At 46.5% G+C, this 21,704-nt stretch overlaps 9 protein-coding genes across 9 annotated transcripts; 4 read left to right on the forward strand and 5 right to left on the reverse strand.

The window, feature by feature from the left end:
• Positions 1 to 350: 350 nt before the first annotated feature.
• On the forward strand, positions 351 to 2,815 carry N7478_004531 (Het-C domain-containing protein; the record flags this gene model as incomplete). The annotated part of the gene is made up of 4 exons (XM_056920745.1): positions 351 to 435; positions 501 to 648; positions 705 to 863; positions 934 to 2,815. The coding sequence occupies 4 exons, from the start codon at positions 351 to 353 to the stop codon at positions 2,813 to 2,815; spliced, it is 2,274 nt and encodes a 757-aa protein (XP_056778782.1).
• A 1,651-nt stretch (positions 2,816 to 4,466) lies between these two features.
• On the reverse strand, positions 4,467 to 4,646 carry N7478_004532 (uncharacterized protein; the record flags this gene model as incomplete). The annotated part of the gene is made up of 1 exon (XM_056920746.1): positions 4,467 to 4,646. The coding sequence occupies one exon, from the start codon at positions 4,644 to 4,646 to the stop codon at positions 4,467 to 4,469; it is 180 nt and encodes a 59-aa protein (XP_056778783.1).
• Positions 4,647 to 5,411: 765 nt separating this feature from the next.
• Positions 5,412 to 6,443, forward strand: N7478_004533 (uncharacterized protein; the record flags this gene model as incomplete). Its single annotated transcript, XM_056920747.1, has 1 exon — positions 5,412 to 6,443. The coding sequence occupies one exon, from the start codon at positions 5,412 to 5,414 to the stop codon at positions 6,441 to 6,443; it is 1,032 nt and encodes a 343-aa protein (XP_056778784.1).
• Positions 6,444 to 6,907: 464 nt separating this feature from the next.
• N7478_004534 (uncharacterized protein) lies at positions 6,908 to 8,307 on the reverse strand (the record flags this gene model as incomplete). The annotated part of the gene is made up of 3 exons (XM_056920748.1): positions 8,202 to 8,307; positions 7,777 to 7,802; positions 6,908 to 7,702 (listed from the first exon to the last, which is right to left on the reverse strand). The coding sequence occupies exons 2-3, from the start codon at positions 7,792 to 7,794 to the stop codon at positions 6,908 to 6,910; spliced, it is 813 nt and encodes a 270-aa protein (XP_056778785.1). The 5' UTR covers positions 7,795 to 7,802; positions 8,202 to 8,307.
• Positions 8,308 to 8,925: 618 nt separating this feature from the next.
• Positions 8,926 to 9,714, forward strand: N7478_004535 (syntaxin family protein; the record flags this gene model as incomplete). Its single annotated transcript, XM_056920749.1, has 1 exon — positions 8,926 to 9,714. The coding sequence occupies one exon, from the start codon at positions 8,926 to 8,928 to the stop codon at positions 9,712 to 9,714; it is 789 nt and encodes a 262-aa protein (XP_056778786.1).
• Positions 9,715 to 10,097: 383 nt separating this feature from the next.
• Positions 10,098 to 10,564, reverse strand: N7478_004536 (uncharacterized protein; the record flags this gene model as incomplete). The annotated part of the gene is made up of 3 exons (XM_056920750.1): positions 10,098 to 10,196; positions 10,273 to 10,385; positions 10,441 to 10,564. 3 exons carry the CDS (start codon positions 10,562 to 10,564, stop codon positions 10,098 to 10,100), a joined length of 336 nt encoding a protein of 111 aa, XP_056778787.1.
• A 2,892-nt stretch (positions 10,565 to 13,456) lies between these two features.
• On the reverse strand, positions 13,457 to 14,155 carry N7478_004537 (DUF4452 domain-containing protein; the record flags this gene model as incomplete). Its single annotated transcript, XM_056920751.1, has 2 exons — positions 13,457 to 13,768; positions 13,889 to 14,155. 2 exons carry the CDS (start codon positions 14,153 to 14,155, stop codon positions 13,457 to 13,459), a joined length of 579 nt encoding a protein of 192 aa, XP_056778788.1.
• A 3,685-nt stretch (positions 14,156 to 17,840) lies between these two features.
• On the reverse strand, positions 17,841 to 18,876 carry ssn8 (cyclin-dependent protein serine/threonine kinase regulator SSN8; the record flags this gene model as incomplete). Its single annotated transcript, XM_056920752.1, has 3 exons — positions 17,841 to 18,385; positions 18,448 to 18,657; positions 18,717 to 18,876. The coding sequence occupies 3 exons, from the start codon at positions 18,874 to 18,876 to the stop codon at positions 17,841 to 17,843; spliced, it is 915 nt and encodes a 304-aa protein (XP_056778789.1).
• Positions 18,877 to 19,271: 395 nt separating this feature from the next.
• N7478_004539 (calcium-binding mitochondrial carrier protein) lies at positions 19,272 to 21,500 on the forward strand (the record flags this gene model as incomplete). Its single annotated transcript, XM_056920753.1, has 8 exons — positions 19,272 to 19,401; positions 19,464 to 19,544; positions 19,634 to 19,841; positions 19,942 to 20,561; positions 20,619 to 20,680; positions 20,737 to 20,840; positions 20,893 to 20,925; positions 20,981 to 21,500. 8 exons carry the CDS (start codon positions 19,272 to 19,274, stop codon positions 21,498 to 21,500), a joined length of 1,758 nt encoding a protein of 585 aa, XP_056778790.1.
• Between the last annotated feature and the right edge of the window lie 204 nt (positions 21,501 to 21,704).

Here is a 21,704-nt window from a genome sequence, read left to right on the forward strand (position 1 = left end):
CGCTGGAACACATAATATTGGTTCTACTTATTACTGATATTGCTTACAGCTACCTATAATATAGGCTTTATAGATAATAAGGCAGAAACAAAGATCGGGTATGCCCAAGCATATACTCAGTAGCTCGGTGTGTATGTGATACAACACATGATGGGGGGTCACGTTGGACGTCATCGCGATCTACAGTTTGCCAAGATCAACCGAGCTGAGACAACTACACACGAAGTTTTTTTTTCTTTTCTTTCTTTCCCCATTGAACCAAAAACGCTCAACTTTTCATAACCACAGTCTGAACGAGAATTTGCAGGATATTCCTTCATATATCTCATAGTTCCACTACTGTCCCCACCATGCCCCTCCTTCGTGCGGGCATCCCCGCCCTGCTCGTGTGTTTGCTAGTATTTCTGCCATCAGCCCACGCCTTTGGCGCTGGAAGTACGTATTTTGGCAAACTTGAATTTTTTTTTCTTTCTTTCTATTGGATATTAATGAGATCACAGATATTGCATCCATCTCTGCTATTGAGGGCAAGAATTGGCGCCATGGCGATATTGAAGATGTCCTCAGAACTATTGCGTTTATCCATGGACATAAATGGACTTCCACCATGATCAAGCGCGTTTATTTCGGAAACTGGTTGCGCGACTAGTGAGTTTCTTTGATCTGATCAAAGCTTCTAGCGTTCATCGCTGACGAAAATACAGCTCGCAGGCGATGGATGTCGGGACCCTGAAAAGTCTCCAGGCGGAGACGATTCGCATCTTAGTGTGGGTCCTTTCGTTCCTGACCTTCGGCTTTGCAACGGGTGAATTCGAGGTCACATCTGAGCGCTTGGGAGTCTATCGTCCCGAAGAACATATTGAGTACGTCCCTACTTCAAGAGATATATCAACGCATAGTATCTTTCAAGTGCTAATTTAAGTGTCAAATCAGCAACCCCAAGGACTACGCTGATAACGAGGATGCGCGTAAATTTGACGAGCGTCTTCGGGGACCTGTCCGCCAAGTTGAATTGGATATCGATATGGATACTGGTATGAAGAATTATATCGCCAATGAGAAAGGTGACTGGGCAACGAGCGCCGCCTATGTGAAATTCAGTTTGGGTCGAAGCATCCACTATGGACGCATGTACACTAATGGTGGAGATCACAAGGGTAAGGAGGAAGATCTTTGTGAAGCACTTCGATGTCTTGGTCAGGGACTTCATACCCTTGAGGATTTTGCAGCACACACCAACTACTGCGAACTTGCCCTGCGAGAAATGGGTCACCACAATGTCTTTCCTCACACCGGTACAGCCACCCAGATCAATGTTCGAGGACACCAAATCTTCCCATTGGTGACCGGTACATTTGGAATGGTGGATTTCTTCCACTCTGTGCTGGGTGAAGCTACCGACCACTTTACACAGTCTGAGGTTAACGAGATGGATATTGCTCTCGGAGATGCCGAGAACAACGCTCAATCCAACAATTCACTCAGTTCTCTGACTGGCTTGCTAGGCAAGATCCCCGGAACCAGAGACCTAGTCTCTGAGGCCGAGCATTTAAGACAGCTTTCAGATGCACAAGAGATGACCAACCGCTCCATGGGCTCGCATATGGGCTATGCGCAAACGGGCGGATCCCGAGGCATGAACGAACAGTCCCGCGCATCGCCACAGCCTGGCACAGATGGTACATCACCAGGACCCGGTCTTCAAGGAATGCCTAACTTTAATCCTCAGGAGACTGTCAGCAAAATCTACCCAATTCTAGAGTTTCGTGACAAGGTTGTCCGAAAATTGAACTCGATCATTGAGAAGATCCCAGGTCTCGAGGCTATAGTCGAAAAGATCTCCGAAACACTTACTGTCTTCATAATGTCTTTGCTGGCACCATTTGTACGACCTATCATTAACGCCGCCTCCAAGTCTTTGCAGACTGGTTCCTCTGGCGTCATCACTGCATCTGGCAAGCACCAATACGAGCCATGGACTGACCCCCACTGCACCGATCCTACTCACTCGCTACTCTCAAAGGATCACTTCGCCAACATCCTCAACGAGCCAGCCGGTCAGGTCGCCACCGCTATCGTCAAATATGTTGCGCCCCGTATCCTCTATGCCTGGCAGCATATCGATGTTCCAGAGCACGAGGTTCTCGAGGATTGTATGAACATCTTCCACCACCCTGCGTTCCGAAACATGCACAATGAAGCCCATCGCACGATGTTCGAAGCTGTCGGTAACTGGGTACACTCCCGTGAAGATCGCGGCGCAAATCTAAACCATGTTCTCAGTTCCGAGGGTGTCAGATCGGGAAAAAATACCGGAGGCGTTCCTCACACCCATAGCGGTGGAAATGGAGGGTTTGCTGCGCTTGGTGGCGGCTCTCATGGCCATGGTCAAGCTCATGGTCAGAGTCAGGGTCATTCATCAAGTGGATTCAGTGGAATTTCCTCATTTCTCTCAGGGCAGCAGCATTCTAGCTCGCAGCAATCAGGATCCCATGGTGCTTCGGGAATCTCCTCATTTCTTTCAGGACAACACTCTAGCTCGCAGCAATCAGGGTCCCACGGTGCATCAGGACTACCTTGGGACAAGATTTCTCATCTTCCTATTCCCGGTATGTCTAATTTGAATAAGCTTAATAAGTTGGAAAGTACTATTTCGAACTTCATGCCTGGTGGTCTGTCGCATGGAGCGAGGGGCTTGGAAGGGGATGAGGCTGAGAAGGAGAATGAGCCATATCATCAAGAACAGCAGCACCATGGCCAGCATCATCATAGCCATCATCAACATGGCCAACATCGACATGGGTATGAGGAATAGTTATCGTGTTCTTTACTGTTACTTCTATGTGGGATTTCGTAAATGTCAGCGAGAATGATAGCGATGAAGAGGAAAATACATTTATTTAGTTTAATCTCAAATGGTACATTCGCAATGCGAGCTTGAGTGTTGGCCAAGTGACGATAGAGGCAGTGATACAGCGGTTGCCCGATCGCGACCGCAAAGATCAACTCCCCATTGAATGGATCTTGCTTTTCGCTGAGTAATACTCATTTCATTATTTCTAAAATTCAGTTTCTAGCTTAAGTGCACTTTAATTAAGCCTCCCCCAGTTACTCAATCTTTCTTAACGTTAGCCCCAAGGGCTCCCTCTACAATTCAGCAGTCAGCATTTCCATACCTTGTTTCATCTTTGTTAATTCTGCTTTATAATGTCACAATTTGCTCGGCCTTCAACAAGCCCTGCCGGGCTAGCTCAATCGGTAGAGCGTGAGACTCTTAATCTCAAGGTTGCGGGTTCGACCCCCGCGTTCGGCTATTCCTAAAAATAACCTGAGATATCTTTTTTTGCCCTTTTTGAAATTTGCATTATCATCACAAATGCATTTTGTTTGTGAAAAGGCTAACAAGAGTATGGAGAGAAATTTTCCATTTTCCATTTTCTTTTCTTTCTGTTCACATCCGTGGACTGGAGCCATCCCAATTATAATAAGCCTTGGGAGTCAGCCCTAATTAAGCAAATATCAATGAAAGCCCACCTGGCAGTTCACCTAACTTTTCTCGGGTTCTTGAGTCACCTGAAGCAGCAATATATATAACCTTCAAACTTTGAATGAGATGGTGTCGGGCGTAGCTGCGCTGAAGTTCTTCCTGGGCCCGCTCCCTGGCAAAACTTAGGCATGGATAGCATTTAAATTGAATAACATCTAGTGGTAGCACCCCAGTTTCCTATACCAAGCTTGAAAAACATAAAGGCTTGCTGGATCTAGGATTAACTTGAAGGTGTGCGGTGTAAGAACTAAATTCATAATCTTAAAGCTGGAGCTATTAAATACGATATCAAGATCTCTCATGTCCGAGCCCCGAATCGTCAATGAGATCGAATGGGTTCTCATCATTGCCAACCGTCAATCCAACTAAGCTGACTCGTTGAATCTGCAATGGGAGAAAAGTCATATCAAAACATCCTTCCCGGTTTATTAAATATCCTTCAAGTTTTACCCTTTCCTCTTGGGTAAGTTCAAACCCCCTAGCCTTTTTGCAACAATGACACTCTAGAGTGCAATGACCAGCGACAAACTTTCGCTCAGGTATGTCTGCTCGCTTAGAACAACATCCACAGCCCCTACCACAGCAGCCTCCTCTCCCGGCATACTCTTCATTTAAAGCTCGATGCGTGTAACACTTTGGATGAGAGAGCCATAGCCTAATAGCTCTAGTGAGTGATCCAGCTGGCAAAGTATACCAAAATTTCCACCAATATCGCTCAAGCATCCAGTAATGTTTGGCCATTTGACCCAGTCTTAAGCGTTGCTCTTGAAGCTTCTGTATGCCATCCATGGTCACGCTGCCAAAGTAATTCTCTTTGATTTCTGTTGAATGGCGAGCTCTTCCTGGCTGGTCTTTCGAAGTTTGAATTCAGTTTTCAGCAATGAACTACAGGCATCGGTGGTAGGCAATTGTGTTGCATTCACTGAATCCCACCAATGAAACCAGCGATATGCCTGTAGGCGGCGAATATTTCAGATTTTCCTAAATAAAATTCAAATTCAGAGCAGTCATTATCCAGGTTGTCGATTTCCTTCGTAGGCTTGCGTTCAAGTTCTTCTTCGACCGATTCCATTTCATAATTTTGTTCGGTCTTCCGCATTTTTGTGGTTGAACTTTTGCTTGTAAGTATCGATTAAAACGTGGAGGGGAGATATTTGTGTTGGGCTAGTGGATAATTGTAAGAACAGATGTGTAAAGGTGCTTGTTATATAAACTTCCAAGGTTTCGGGGGCCGATATTTTACATGCTGCACCACATCCCGAATCGTTTTCGGGCCCTAAAAGGGCATAGTAGTAACGTATGTGTGCCAGTGTTTGTCGGAGATGAAAATTGAACAGCCTACGATTTTGTTATTCAGAGCCTTGGAATACACCACCGGCGCTGAGATTTGTTTTCTGGAAATCCTAACATCATTATTAGCAACCTTTATAACTTAAAATGTTGTTTGTAAACGGATACTCTTTCGCTTGCACATTGTACTATCGAGTTTATTCTTATTATTTTTATTTTTATTTTCAAATGTATCATAATTACTGAGATTAGCAAAGAGTGCTCCTATGGGCGACAGTAAGGTTTCACTAGAGAAATGTTGAAATCGCCCTGTTTAGAAACTTGACGTTGAGGCAATCAGGGCATCTATAAAATCTCAGGCCACTACCAAGTTCACACAAACAACAAACGGCTCAGGATTCTCCTTTATAGCCATTTAACCATTGCATACTGACTTCTTTGAATTCTCCTTCCTTCAATACCCACAGACTGGCTTTATCTCTCCAGTCATTCATCAAGAAATCACCTTTCTTCCAACTCCGCCATCCAAAGACTTTATCAAACCCGCCGACTAACAACATACCTACCTTCCAATATGGCAGACTCCTGGCCAAGTCTAGAGCAGCTATCTGTTAAGCACACCAGCCTGCAGCGAATGTTTGATGAGTATGCTGATTTCAGCTTCGACCTTTTCTACCACACATGTCACTATCCTCAGTCCAACGCATCATCCAGCTATGTCGTCAGCCTGATGTCCAAACTCAATATGATCATCAACACTTTGAAAGACAATGTCCCCCAAGAATTCATGGAACGCCAAATCACCCCACAAGTCGTACCAGCTCCAGCCGGATCCTTTGAGGATCCCATCCCCATTTCGAGTTCTGAGAGTGAAGCCTTCTCGACAGATACTGAAGAAGCTACCGACAGGCTTACGGAGTATGATACTAGCATGGATGAAGACGACGACGAGAGCACCGATTCACTTCCGGGTCCTCACAACTATCCTCCATCGTTGATTCCCACATGCAGCAGCAGCAGTGACGGCGGAAGTGACCTGTTTGGAAATCACAAGCATGATATTATCAGTCAACGCCAGGGCAGCCTTAAACGTGAGGTCTCAACCAACTTTCAAGACTTAGAGAATCTGTATCGCGAGGCTCATCAGCGTGGCAATGGCACAATCAATGACTTCGCCGATGACATCGACTTTTTGCGCAAGTATCGCCGAGATTATCAGAGCCCAGAACACTTTCCTAAAAGCTTTGACGATAGCCATTATGGAATCCATGAAGCAGATGCTGGCTCTCTTAGCTTTGACGCTAATAGATCTAATACCCTTGGGAGCCATGTGTTTCGCCGCGATAATCCCCTTGCATGGGGCCCTTACACGAGACTCCATCCGTGGTACTACTACTACGCCAATAAACGATCTATGAACCCACAATCTCAGCATGCTACTCTTACTTCGCCGATGGAGGACGCTTCATCTACTATGACTGCGGGTCAGGAAAGTAGGACTGCTCAGCCTGTTGCGACTCAGAGGGGTCGGAATTTGAAGCGGCTTCCTGCTTGTGATGATTCGGTGCAGACTCCTCAGGTTTCGAAGCGCCGACGTGTTGGATAATGGACTTGGCCTCTATACACAATTCATTTCCCCTTGTATCTCCCGGTACCCCTCCCCTTCTTTCTCTTTCCTCATGAATCAATTTCTGAAATCATGACGGTGTTGCAGTTTCTTTTTTGAATGGTTGATGGAATTGATCTTCTGCAGACCACGTAGGTTTGAGGGGCTGTAGCTACAGTTACAAAAGCGAGTGAATGAATCAAAGTTTTGAAAATGCTACTGCCAGTATCCTTGTAATATGAATTAATTAAGCTTGATAAAATATGAGTATATCAAAAATAGCACCGGCTATTTAATAGTAGTAAAACCTGAAAGACGTGTCCGCACCAACCAAACCTAGTCCTATCATTAATTCATAAACCCCCAAGGCAAAACAAAAGAAACCCAGAATTCTGACTCCATCTCCCCTGGTCCATTGGAAGAAAATGCAACGCTCATAATAAATCCTTGTTGAGAAAGAGGGTTTACAGTTTTGTCCCCTCGCGTCCAGTATCACTGGTTCGCCGTGGCCGTAACGGACCAAGATGGGAGCCGGCAGCACTGCTAGGCCCGGGTGTAGATGACGGCGTAAATTGAGATCGAGCTTCGCCTGGGGTGCTTGTACCATTGGTTCGCATGACACCGGTTCGTGTGCCATGGAGCCGGGGGTTCATAAGCCATTGAACTTGCATGCGAACACTATTCACTGCAGCGTTGGTATGTGCGATGTCTTCTTTGATTCGGAGACACTCATTCATGATACTCATACTGGCTCGAGCATCTAGATCTGTAAGGGCGTGTGACATCTGGTTAACCTCTTCGCGGAGAGATTCATGAAGAGAAAGGAGGTATGTCGTCGCATTTGATGAGAAAACATTCGAAGAGCGATCTGCCATTTCCTCTGCATCGGCGCCGGAGGCTGTATCGTTGCGACGGGTGTCAATGCGTGATGACTCTACCAAAGTAGATCGAATATTGGCAAGTCCATCTTCGTATATTTCATTCCGTTGTTGCAGGTGCCTCGTGGTCAATTCGAGAGAGTTAAGTCGCGTATTCTGTGCCTCCAAGTATGGACCGATCGCAATAAGTGGACATTGTTGCTCATGAGACGTAATCTCGGCCTGCCGGACTTCGACTTGACATCCATATTTCGATGCAGCGCAAGGGCTGAGAACTTCAGGGCATGCCTCGATATGCGTTTTCAGTGTGCGTTGTAAAACCATAGTTCCACAGTCGACGCAGACCGTCTCTAGACTGGGACATAGCTCCGTATCATGTTCCTAGAACATTACTAGTATTAGCCTTGGTATTTTCTTATATGCGTCTTTCAAGCATCAAATGGAGTCAAACAAACCTCATAGTCCTGTTCCATTACATCCTCTTCACATCGCGAGCAGCGCCAATAGCTATGTCTGCACCTCTTTCCCGTCTGCAGATCCTTTTTCCGGGTCATCTTATCGCAAGATTCATCCGGACAAGGCACTAATTGATATCCACAGTATTTATCCACATGTGATTGAATATGACCTCTCGGAACAACTTCCTCGCAACCTTCTGTAGCCAGTGGACATCGCACTTGAATTTCGTCACACATGTTGATCAATAGGCGGGGCACGCTCATCGAGAGGTGACTGGTGGGGGTTCGGCAAGAGGGACACGGGAATCCATCCGGGTCGGCCGACCGGAAGCTGGTGATGGCCGATCGCAAGCATTTCTCGCAAAAAACGTGATCGCATTGTAGTCGCACCGGTTGTACGAAGGCACAGTGGCATATCGCACACATAAGGTGGCTGTCGTAGTCGGATACTAATTCAAGGGAGCGCAAATCGACTTGCCCTTCTGTATCGCAGTTGGGCTCGAGAGCCAGGAATTCGTGAAGATCCATGTTTCGCAAGTTTAGGTATTTATTTATAATGCATAAAGCAACTTGATGTAAGGTCCGGTGCAGATTTCCGAAAGGGTGTGTGTGTTCTGCAGGAACAGTGAGGCGGCAGGTGTAGACGCAGGGCGGATGGCAAGTTGGGGATCTACTAGATACCGAGGTCAAGTCAAAGACACAAGGGATCCATGAGTGTTGGCACCTCCTGCGTAGACTTTCAGGGGATCCTCGAACTGAGAGATGCCCCAAGGAAGTGAATTCGAAATATAATCGCAATATGATCACTCAAGGTGAATATGTCAAGGAGTAAGAATGCGCAGGGTGGGATTATTGCGGGGAGAGCAGAAGGGGGTCGACTCCAAAGGCGGAAAAGCGGCAGATCGCATAACCCGTGGTCTCGGCATTGATCGTTGCCTTCCTCATCTTACACTCCAGCAATTAAACATTCATCCATCCTATACCATTCATCCCGACACTGATCGGCTCAAAGTCTCCAACGCTATTTACCAGTCTCCACACCTGACCCCCCTCTAAACGCAAAGCGGGCTCATTACTCCCAATTTCCGACTCAAGAATCTTGGAGCGGATCCCAACCGCCCGACTTTCTCCTCTTTCTCTTTCACGATGACGAACCCATCTCAGCTTTTCCTCCTCGTCGACCACATCAAACTCTCCCTTCTAGAAAGACAGCGGGCTATATCGCTGGACCTCGAACCAAATGCCCAAGATGGCGAGATTTCTCGCTCCCTAGAGTCCCTTCAAGAAGGCATCCAAGCTGTTGAAGCCGAACAGACCCGTTTAGCAGACTCACACGATAGCGCCGGCGCAGCCGCGCTAAAGGACCAGCTTGTCCCCCTCCACGAACAATATAGAGACCTATCATCGCAGTTCTACGGCGAATCGGCGCTGGCGTCGAATTCCGCAACCCCCGATCTTAAACAACCGGTTCCCCAACACCCGCCCTCCAAATCCGTGCGGTTCATGGATAACACCGCCGCAGCGGCTGCTGTGCAAGAGGAGATAGATGAAGAAGAGAATCGCAATAGACAGAACTTGTTCCAGCCTTATCGCGATGAACCCTCCCCGGCTGGTCCCGATCAAACAAATATGAGCAATGAGCAGATTTACCTAAACCATGATGAAGTGATGCGTCAACAAGATGAACAGCTTGATCGTTTGGGGCAGTCGGTCGGGAGACAACATCAGCTGAGTATTCAGATCGGTGACGAGCTTGATGGTCACATAACGCTCTTGGATGGATTGGATGACGATGTTGAGCGCCATCAAGGCCGACTGAACACTGCGACTCGGCGATTGGATAAGGTCCGTCGCAAGGCCAGTGAGAATTGGAGCATGATGACCATCATTGGGCTGATAATCATTCTGGTGATCTTGATTGTGATTTTGAAATAGGCGACTCTTTGTTTTCTTAAGAGGTACCACCTCAAGATGTATTTCTTCCAGTGATTTTTTTTCACTTCTTCTTGCTACAAGCGGGCGTTCTTCTCTTTTTATATCTCTTCAAGGCTTGATGAGAACCAGCCAGTCCTTTCCCTGGGTTCCATTAATAGTATCCGGCGTTGAGGATGAAGAGTTCTGTTCTAGACTCTGTGTTTATTTTATACTCTACATCTACCAGCAAGCGTATCCTTGATTATCTCATTGCGAACACCTTCCAATCATTACGAGCGTTAAAATAGATGCTGCTCATTTCGTATCCCATTATAGATGTATCCTAAAACACCGACCGTTACAGAACAATCTTAACAACGTTAAATCACCAGCACAGATTCCAATCAAGCACTTTTTCCTGCTGCTTTCCCCTTCTTTACTTGTTCCTGCATATGCTGGAAATCCTTAGAGTCGGCGTCGAGATCACCTCGATCCGCTTTGACCTATATCGATAGAAAGAAAAGAACAATTAGTCTCTGCCCGGGGAGATCAAACATCCAAAGTCATGGTAGTTCATACATGAGCTTCGCTGTTACTCGCCAGTTCTTCGTCCCACTTCGCTGTACCCTCCTTTGCTTTCTTAACATGCTGATTCTTCTGGCTTTCGTAGTGCTCAGGAAGATCGTCGCGGTCTAAAGAGTCCAGTCAGCTTAAGCTTTATAACTTATCTTATAATGAGAGACCAACTTCTGTCGCTTTCTTTCAACCCTCTCTGTGCCGCTGTGGTGTGAAATGATGACGTTGCGGGAATAGCATAGCTAGATCGGACAAGATGACGCGATGACACACGGAGCGAGGGTAGGAAAGACATTTTGCCTGTGAGGTAGTTTCGAGGTGGAAAGATAGAGCTTCTTCTTGTATAAAGGGGGTCTTTGAATAGGTAGGTTGTACAAAGAATAATGGATGGAGTCAAGTCAAGGATAAATATTCGAAGTTGAAAGAGAAGAGGTTGAAGTCCCCACAAGATTCCAAGAAACCCCGCGTGCTAGCACTTGGACAGCTCGCCAATTCCTTGTCGTTGATTCGATCCTTGGGACAATGCGAACAGTCCATCCGGTGACGTCAGCGATACTTCAACGGGATCCGGTGGAAATGCCCGAGAATGATTGAACATGCATTGGCAGTTTATGTTACGCATATATGTTTCTCAATTATTACGGTTAAATGGTTCTAATGTATCTTGTTGCAGGAAATCGACGCTACCAGTTCCCCCATGCCTGACGGATCATTAAGAACGGGCGGCTGCAGTATACTTCATACTGACAGGGTACTTCCACGACTAACGAGGATCCACCTGCTGCTGCTGCTGCTGTTACTACCCAGTAACCTCAACCTTCTCAACCATCAAATAAACATCATCCAAGCCAGTAGCAGTTTGCTTTTGCATGATATAGCGGTGGGCACATACAACTTTGCTCATGCCTCGACCAGGAATTATAAAGATGAAATATTTGCTCTACTTGTTGACTCGCTGAGTTCTAGTTGAGTCTTTGGGATATAGTTATCTTGGTCTTCATTATAAAAGATGTTGCTATCCATGAACCAAATCGAAAGCCAGTTTAAGTAAGCAAGTCAAAACATGACTACTTTCACTCTTTCAAGATATTTCAAGTCCGGATGTTAGGGGAAGATCGACTTAAGTAAATTGGTGAAGAAGATGGTAAGACTAAGACAAGACAGCATAGCATAAGCTGAGGCCCCGCTTCAAGTTCTTCAGAGGCTTTAAAGGGTTTGAAAATCAGAACTTCAAGTTGCCATAGCTTCCATAACCAAAAGAGATTCTCTAATCCCTATTCGGAAGTTCAAATGTGGCGATTCAACAGCCCCCAATAAGCTAGAACCCCACGCTAACGTCTAATCCCTGCAATCGAACATTTCAGGACATCGGAAATGAATTAAGTGGCAAACTTGCTCATTTATTTAGGAAAATAGCCATAATTCTCGATAAATTGAGGCGAACAATAGTGGTTTATTGCGAAATAGCGGGTTGACTGCTTTAGTCGTAAATATCAACCGGTACGAAGATTGCGATGTTAGGAAACACCGATTATCGGGTAATTGACATCAATTATGGTGTAGATCAACTGTCATATGCAGATAGCCTATCATCATCATCATCATCATCATCTCCATCTCCTAGCCGACGAGCTTGAATGACATCATGAGATATCTGTGATGGATGACGTAGAGAAGAATGCCCATTGTTCGCATGCAGGGGACTGACGTCTAGGTGGATTGTAATGAGCGGAGATTTTATTCAAAGGATCCATTTGAATCATACCATCCCCTGGTGAGTCTCCCTTGGAGTTAGTATCATTATGCCCTTGATATCCAGGAGATGCATATCCAGACATACAATGATGAGGGATGCCTTAGGATTATGAATGAGGGAAAGAATGTAGAAGTCAGGATGTGTATGTAAAGAAGAGTGGAATAGATGCGAATCACATCGTTTTGTCCATCAATTGTCTCAAAGCCATAGAACAGGACAAGTAATTGAAAGCATATGAACAAAAGAGATGTGCATTGGAAATGACAGTGTCCAAGAATCAAGAAGGTAATAGTAAATAAGAATCAACATCATACAGCGTTATTGAGGTTCAACGCAGAAGAAACAAAGAAGTGAATGGAGATAAATGATAAATGATAAAAAAGCAAAAGCAGAAAGCCATTTTCAACGCATATGGTCTAAGACTCGCCCAAACCGCGAGAGACCCCCAGGATATCGATCTCAATGAAAAACAACTCCGCATCCTATGGTTTCGCTTCGCAACCAGACCCAACCAGCTACTTCACAAAAGAAGCAATGAGTACCGCGTGTCACCAATCCCTAAACCGATATACAGGAACCAAAAATAAAATCAAAATCCATGAAACAAGATGCGCAAACCAGTAAAAACAAGAAAACAAACCCAGGTATTTCAACAGTGCCCAAGCAATGCAGACGTGTATCGTTTCCGCCTCTAGATCCTCAAAAAAATGTGATATCCATCCCGCCCAAGAGAATAATAACCCCAATGAGAAAATAAACAAATCCAAAGAAACAAGAAGTCATCGAATAAGTCACAGCGTAGGTGAGTCGGGCCCAAAAAGAACATGTCGCTTTACAAGCGACCCTCCTCCCCAGTAGAAAATAAGAAAAATTCAACTCCTGTCCCCAGGGACATGCACGTCGAAAAGAAAAAAGCCAGTCACCAGACATTCTATACATCATCGGCGGCCCAACCGAGTAAAAAGGCCAGAGAAGATAGTCCCTCCCGAGAGACACAGGTATCGTAGGTAAAATAAAAAAAGGAGAAGAGAGAGAGATGCAAGAAATCAAATCGCAGGCGCCGTCGCTCGCAACAAGCTGGAAGCATCACACAAAGGATCTAAAATAAAAGGCGAGGTGGTGGTCGTAAAGCGGCGGATGGTCCAAGATGTTTGGTATGTACAAAGCCGGATTTTATCGAAGTTTTATGATGATTTTTGATGTCTTTTTTTGTTTCGCCGTTCGTAAATTTTTTCCGATGTAGGTCGTCGTATCGAATGCAAATAGCCGTATCGTATCAGACAAGAATGCAATAAAAGGGATAAAGTAATTAAGACCTGCGATTAAGGAACCCCCGATGATGCAGATAGACTCAGGTGACGTGCAAAGAACATGCCTCTAGGGCAGAAGAGGGCGCAAGCGCCACGTAGTTTCAGGCAAACCGAAACATCTTTACCATCGACGCTGGGCCGTCTGCATCATTGCCGGCGAAATAGACGAGGGTGGGCTGGCCAAGGACATTCCTGTGTTGGGGTTGATGATAGGAATGACCTTGCGGGTACGGTTGGCAGGTTGCTGTTGCTGGTAGTTTTGGTGATGGTGAGGGTTGACTCCGTGGACGTAAGAGTTGGCAGAAGCGGGAGAGAGAGAGATAGCCGGAGTAACCTGCTGCACTGGCTGAATCTGGTGCTGGAGCGGCGAAGTATCGGGGGATCCACTGGACAGCGAAGAGCGGTCGGAAGAAGCGGAGTGGATAGAGTGCAGCTGGACGGTCGTTAATACGGGCGCTTCCAATTGAGATGTCGATCCCAGACGCAGGGGCAATCCGAGTTGAAGAGCCAAGGATTCTAGGGATCCTTGAGGATCACAACAAGCGAAACTTACATCTTCGTCGGTCAGGAGATTGGGGCAGAACTCCAAATCGTCATCGAGGTCAAAGGAGCGACCAGCCTCGAAACGAGCCCGGAAGGCAGTCACAGCGGGAGCTTCGGCGAGCTCTCGCATGCTCTTCACACCTCGAAACTGACGCTGAGCATTTTGAGCGGCCATTTTTGGAGCGCGGCGAGAGCGACCATGGTGGTTATTTTGAGACATGTGGGTGTTGTGGTGAGGGTGGTGTTGTTGCTGGTGAGTGTACATGAAGGCAGACATGATGGAGGATGAAATTTGAGGTATGGGGGAGAAGCCAGCACCCAGAAATCAGAATAATATATAGCAGGTGGAAGAAGAAAAACGAATCGAAAAAAGAAAAGTTGTACGTGAAGACAAGTAGTTGGGAGAGAAGAAGGTAGAGAATTGAAGATGGGGAAGTGTGTGGGAAAGACGGAAAGCGAGCAGAAAAAGAGGGAAGAGACGAAGAGAGGGGTTCAAGCGGGTTCAAGCTGGGATTGTTTGGGCCAACGAGTATTGCGTTGGTGGTATTGTTACACCCAGCGACTGTAATGTGCTGCAATGGGGTTCACAACGTGTGTAATTCTGTCAAAGTTTGGTATTGGTACTGTCACGACCTTGTTGGATGGAGTAGCGAGTCACAAGGTGGCGAGGGCATTTGAAGTGGAGTCCACACTGCATATTAGATCTTATAATTGGCTGTAGAATTCGATGACGAGTATGTCCCCAAGGACGGCGCTTCTCTCTGATTTGCCTTCATTCTCTCCCCCTCCCAGTGCCAGGGCTGATTATGTACGGTATTGTGGCCTGATTACCGATTACGGCCAATTCCCCCCCCCCCCGGAAGAATATTTCTGGAATTTACACCTCGTATGTTTGACTCTACTAGGAGTAGGACCAAACCCAACCATACAACTCCTGAGGATGATGATCGGTAATAATAACAATCTAACGCTCCATATTTTACTGGTAGATCTCCACCCATGCCCTTTGCGGATCGCCCTCTCCTTTTCAACTGCCCTACGTATTTCCTCTCTCTAGACTTTCCGGATAAGGAGTTCTCCTACTCTGCCCAAGTGGATGCTACATGTCACAGCATCGTGAACGACTACCTATTCTGCATAAGTCTAATCCAAGATTGTGGAGGCTGGGGGTTGGGGAATTGGGGCGAGAAAAAATTGTGAAAAAAAGAAAAAAAGAAAAAAAGAAACTTCATCTCGTTCCTGCACAGCCTTAACTAGTAGGCATAATTCGGTTGTGGCTGATCCTAACCCTTATGTTTTGTTGAACCCCAAGGATCTATTCCTTATCGGGCGTCTTACAGACGATCCCCCCCCCCCAATATTTCGACCGGCATTAACGCCTTGACCACCATAACAAAGAACAAAAAGGACATTTTTTCCTTTTTTCCCTTTTTTCTTTTCCCAACCCGCTGCCATGGGTTTCCCCCCTTCCAGAATTGTCATTGGCAGCCAAAGATCTGACCTTGTATCCGTCTCCTCGCCGAACTCCCCGAAACGGACATGCGGGATCCGGACTAGGAATAGACTCTGCTTTTCGTATCTACAGTTTATAGGACCGGGGAAACTGACAATACATACGTACTCCGTAATCCGTACCTCGAGATTATGTAGAAGGATGAATGAACACCTTGGCTTTATTGGCCCTATAACTTTAGGGAGGAGATAACATCAAACTCTACGGAGCCTTGGCGGCGGTAGTACCGAGTATAGTGCAGAGACCAGAATAAAAGAACCACCCCAATTCGGTGCCACCACAGTGGAACCCTGCAGTGACAAGTGGTCCGAGTAAAGACAAGGGTTGGGTGACAGGAAGCAGAGAAGCGACGATGATTTTCGCGATGCGGACTAGAGGATCGTCATGGAACAACGCCACGAGCGCCTACCGTAACAGCACCTGCTTCCGATCACCTTACACTCTACAATTATAGAAGCCTCCCACTTCATCCAAAAGAGACATGACTCGAAATAGATCTGCACCTGGGGAATCTTCGGGTAGTCCGGTCCCCCTAATATTCCGTGCGTGAGAAAGACAAGACAAGCCTCCGGTTCCTCCCCCTCCCTCTCAAGCTCAGGCTCGAGCTCAGCCCAACGCTCACCGCTCCTCTGGGGCCAAGAAGGGCGATGTGAGCTTGCCACGCTCGTCCCTCTAGCCCCCAGCCTCGTACTGGAGAGTGCAGCCACAATCTAGCATACGATTGGTATAGCCCACGGGCGCAATGACCAGGTGCAGGCACCGTTAACTTGAAAGCTTGTTCATGCAGCTGACAGATCAAACCCATGCGTGCATGACATGATCTCTCACCCCCTGTATACGAACTGACTGCATGATGTATCTTTCAGTGAGGGGAATGAGGGCAACGAGGAGCTTGGTCCTCTTCCCCCAGAATCTTCAAGCAAGGGACTCGGTTCTATCTGGTTGGTTGCCCTGGGCAGATTTCCAAGCGACCGTGTTTATACTCAATATCGGTCCGGATGTGGTTTCAGAAGGTAGGATAGGATGAGAATATCAGCGCGAACCGAACCGCGGGGAGGTGTGAGTCTACAGGCTACAATCACTGTAAACTATAATGCCTACGGGATATATAGAAGTGCTGGAGATCTTGTGTAAGGGACTAGAGGGAGAGTTTTGTCTTTTTGCGATGGGCGAACCTTCGCTGCTAGGTGTAACTTGGTGAAACGATCCGATCACGGCAACCCCGATGTGGGCGCTTCACTGCCACTTCTTGTTTGTCGCTGCGCCCAGGTGGTGGTGACTTGGAGTTTTGAATTGCTCTAGACTCTGTATGCGTGGTTGGTTTGGTTTCCCCTATGCTATGGATTACTTGCATTTGTTATCTCTGACAAATATCTAATCTAATCTAAGGCTTATGCTGCTCGAACCTATACTTTCATGTAGTTATTGGTATTTCAAGGTTCTCTGTATAGTGCCCAGGTGAATCTGATTAGCCAAGTATGCTCAGTCTTCTTACTTAATTCGCTCTTTCATCATGATGTTGGCGGTACTTTTCATCAGTTGAAAACAAGGAACGAGTTTCTCTTGACATTGTGTCTTTCCCTTCCTAGTATGCCGCTTATATGCCTATTTCATCAATTGTTCAAATGTTGGTGATTAGTTGAAGCTTATTTGTGATTGGCTGCAAACTTTTACTTTGGCCAATAATGTGCAGGGTGGTTGCTCCATCTCTCCAGAAGTCCAGCAGATGCCTCCCTGAAGCCACATCTCCGAGATAAATCCCATTCTTATTCTTAATAGTATTTATTATCAAGATTTCGAAACAGAACTGAGATTTTTTATGCTAATAGTACTTGAATAGCTGTAAAAGTAGTGGAAATCGTTGAAATCAGTAGGTTTATATATAATCATGCAGGGGGTATCCGCGATCGGGACATAAAAGTATTTCATAATCAGCATTTCATGATTCGAATTTTTCCAAACCAACCAAAATAGTCACATTTCTTGAAATCGAATTAGAAATGTGATCATTAATGATGATTGCTCATAAAAATGCAGTATGGTAGGTACTAGGCACTGCTCGGATCATCGATGCCCAACTTGAAGTGGATGTGTGGATTCCATGGCTCTGCCAGTGGTGTTATTCAACTAAGACTGACCTTCTAGTACTAGAGTTTTGGGTCGCATCAATGTTCTAACGTTGGATTGAATTCCAATTACTCATTAAGGAATCGTTCATACGTCAAAACGAGCTTTGAAAATCGGGTTGATATTATATACTAGTATAACCCGAAACAACTCAATGACAAACAAACGCTGACATGCAAATGTATCAATGCCATATGAATGCAACCAATAAAAGAATATTTCCCAAACTCCGGAATGTCAGAACCTCATGTCATGTAACAGAAATAAAAAATGATGCCCCGCCAATAGCTTTCAAGACCAAACCCTGCCCACACGCAGGTGCTTACTTATCCAAGTTCTTACTCTTGACCATTCTACCAATCAGTTCCTTGCAGTGCTTTTCGCTGTACTGCTCCCATACCTCATATAGCGACAAAAGTTCCTGAGTGCATTCAACAACAGCCTTGATGTCAACATCACTCTCCGCAAGCCACTGAACGAGTTTTTGAATCCGCGCGGCTCCAGGTCCAGCCTTATCAGAAAGTGACGACGCCAACATGTTCATACCGCCTCCATCGCGCATCGTAGCCGCCAACGCTGACTGTGCGGAGTTGCCAAAGTTACCAGGGTGAGCTGGTTTGAAAACCACCGCAATGATGATGGCCATGATACCAATTACATGAGGTGGATGCAGAAGTGGAAGATCTGTCAGATAGTGATCATTGATCACGGACCAGGCTAGTGCGACCTCATCGGAGTTGAGCGATAAGTCGCTTTGCAGCTCTGTTAGGGTGCGATATGGATGGTGTACGATAAGTTGTGAGCTCATCTCAGAGATCAATGCGAACTCACATTCGCCAAGTTTAGCTACATCGTGCGTGATGAATTCTGAATATGACCTTTTAGTATGTGGGATCTACAGAAAGGTATACCAGGGTCATGCCTCTTACCTGGCCAAAGTCCACGGGCTTCACCGACCACAAAGCGGATATGTTGGGGACATTCTTCCGTCTTACAAGCCAAATAGAAGGCTGTAGTGAGAAGCAGGTATGGGTTTGTTTGTCGAATTTCATTTTTGGTATAGAAACGTTTCAAATAGACTTGGGCTGTTGCAATTGCTTGTTGCCTGGTGGACATGCGCTTTCCAAGTTTGATAAGTTCTGGGAAAATAGTCAGCCCTATCACAACAAATTTGACAGGGTGCCATTATTGATCTTACGTTGATTGAAGTAGATATTCAACAGACGCTGATCCGGCAGCGGAAACTGTGAATGGGTGACCTTATCTCGTTCACGCAGTCCTTCCCGAATATCGGCGAGCTTCTCCCTTGAGAAGAGCCAATGCCGGCGTTGCGTCGAAGCCCAGTAATTCGCCGCCATGATTGACCATGGGGTAGCGTAGTATAATCATGTACTCAGGCAATCATGCCTAGTTTTATCTGAGATTTTCTACCCCGGTGATTCCTTCCTCCTTATGATGTTGTCTGATAACGCCCGAGGCAATGGCCCAAATAGGCTTAGGGCCCAACCCTGGTCCCGTGCCCGGTGATGGCGTCAAGCGTCCAAGTTGGAGCAATGATCGGAGCCCGATTAATCATTACCTTCCAACACCCCCACTCCTCTAATGCCAACTCTGAAGTTCGAGGTTCCAACGTCGCCTTGTTACTAAATCATTTAAACGCCCCCGCCGACCCCTCACAGCGCCCGCCTAACCACTTCGGAACATGCTCCCTTGGATGATGCCGGGTGCTCAATAACAATTTTCCTCCGAAAGTATGGCACCCGGCGAGTCGAAAGATGAGCGCGACGAACGAGTGGCTCGACTTTGGACAACACTGGATACCCGAAAAGAGGGAGGGATCGATCTTCATGGCTTAAAGAAAGGTCTGAAGAAGGTTGATCACCGTGAGTAGTTGCAAACTTTCCGATCTCATGCCGAAAGCTTCCGACTGACGCGATCGACCTAGCTCTGAAAAATGCCGACGGGTTGCTTCGCAGCATTTTGCGCGAAGTTGACACGAACGGCGATGGCCGTATAGACTACGATGGTAATGTTTTCCATTAGACCGCAGCTCTTTTGGGCGAAGTTGGCGCGTACGCGCTTCCTGTTTGGGAACCGCCTAACCTTTGTTTCTAGAATTTCAAGCTTTTATAAACCACACCGAGTGCGGTCTTTGGCAGATGTTCCAGTCTATCGATCGCAATCATAACGGCGAAATCGACAAAACCGAGTTACGAAATGCGTTTGCTCAGTCCGGGGTAACCGTATCCAACGCAAAGCTAGACGAATTTTTCTCCGAGGTCGACAAAAACAACGACGGGGTGATTTCTTACACGGAGTGGAGGTTCGAATACCCGCCAACCTTTTACTTTCAACTCTCTTTTTAATATTAGAGCTTATCACTGGAACAATCGTTGACTAACGTGTGTTTTCTTTCGATATAGAGATTTCCTCCTCTTCTTGCCTTTACATTCACCGTCGGATCTTCGCGCCGTCTTGTCATATTACACAGCTACAGGAAATCTCAACCCGGAAGGAGATGTCCATATAAACGAACTACAGGGCCTAGGTACAGACTGCTCGTTTCCTAACACCTACCTCCTTGCCGTCAAGGCTCTTTTGTACAATATTCTCTCCCTGCCTGCCCTGGCCTCACTTCTTCCGTCAGCCGATGCGCAATCTGTCCTGCCCGAAGACTCGTCTTTGAGCATTAGGAAGGAATTCGCGTCGATAGACGCTGACATTGAGCTGGAGTGGTTGCCAATCCCCAAAACCACCGCCATGTGGATGTCTTTCCGCCATTATGAACGGAAGTTGACCGAAAATACCCCCCAATTAGGCTACTTCGTTGCGGGCGGGATAGCTGGCGTCGTGTCCAGGACGGCCACCGCACCTCTCGATCGTCTCAAAGTTTATCTTATTGCAAAAACCGGCGTGCAGAAACAAGCTGTTCGGGCAGCAAAGGATGGAGCTCCCATAGCTGCGGCGGGGCAGGCCTCTAAAACGCTCTTAGACGCGTTGAAGGAATTGTGGAGAGCCGGAGGTATTCGGAGTATGTTTGCAGGTGAGTTAAACTCTTTTTCTGGGTAGCTTAAGCAAGGGCCCTTCTGACTTTTTATAGGAAATGGTCTGAATGTAGTTAAGGTTATGCCAGAGTCTGCGATCAAGTTTGGAGCTTACGAGGTAACATCGATCAATTGAAAAACAAACAGATTGACCAGATAACTGATCCGATATAGTCCGCGAAACGAACATTTGCCAGGTTGGAAGGGCATAATGATACCAAACGACTCAGGCCGACATCACAGTTCTTATCAGGTGGTATTGGTGGAATGGTCGCGCAGTACGTCTCTATTCTGGTCATCCAAGGATTTCGTTTTCTGACAAACCCGTAGATGTTTTGTTTACCCACTTGATACATTAAAATTGTAAGTACACTTTGTTCAAGGAAGCATTTATTTTCTTACTAATCTTCTTCATCAGTCGCATGCAATGTAGTACTGTTGAAGGTGGCTTGAGAGGCAACAAGCTTATTATCGCCACTGCAAAGAAAGTGTGGAACGCCAACGGACTTTTTGGATTCTTTCGCGGACTTCCTCTTGGCCTAATTGGAATGTTCCCCTATGCTGCCATCGATCTCACAACATTTGAATACCTCAAACGAGCTCTCCTTGCTCGACAAGCACGCATGAACAACTGCCACGAAGATGATATTCCTCTCAATAACGTTGTCACTGGTGCCATTGGTGCAACCAGTGGAGGCCTGAGTGCCTCGGTCGTCTACCCCTTGAACGTCCTTCGCACCCGATTACAAGCCCAAGGAACTGCTCTACACCCCGCTACCTATACCGGTATCGGCGACGTCGCACGCAGAACCCTTGCAGCCGAGGGACCTCGAGGGCTCTACAAGGGCCTTACTCCCAACCTCCTCAAAGTCGCACCGGCAGTTTCCATCAGCTACGTGGTTTACGAGAACTCGAAGCGATTCCTTGGCTTGAAATAATCGGCTATCCTGTAACACTACCCCCTCAAGACCTATCACCTGCCATTTCCTAATCATTGGTCTTTTTCTCCCTTGACTCACTTTACTCCCAACGCCACCATTTCTTCTTTGCTCTCGAAATTTTCTTTTTTTCTTGATTTAAAGCTACTTAACTTGAGATACCCCCGAAAGGCCTAACATACAGCATGTCACGGTCCTGTGCAC

The sequence above is a fragment of the Penicillium angulare genome (assembly GCF_028827245.1).
Source record: "Penicillium angulare strain IBT 27051 chromosome Unknown utg000004l_segment0_segment0, whole genome shotgun sequence".
In the NCBI taxonomy this organism is placed as follows: Eukaryota; Fungi; Ascomycota; class Eurotiomycetes; order Eurotiales; family Aspergillaceae; genus Penicillium; species Penicillium angulare.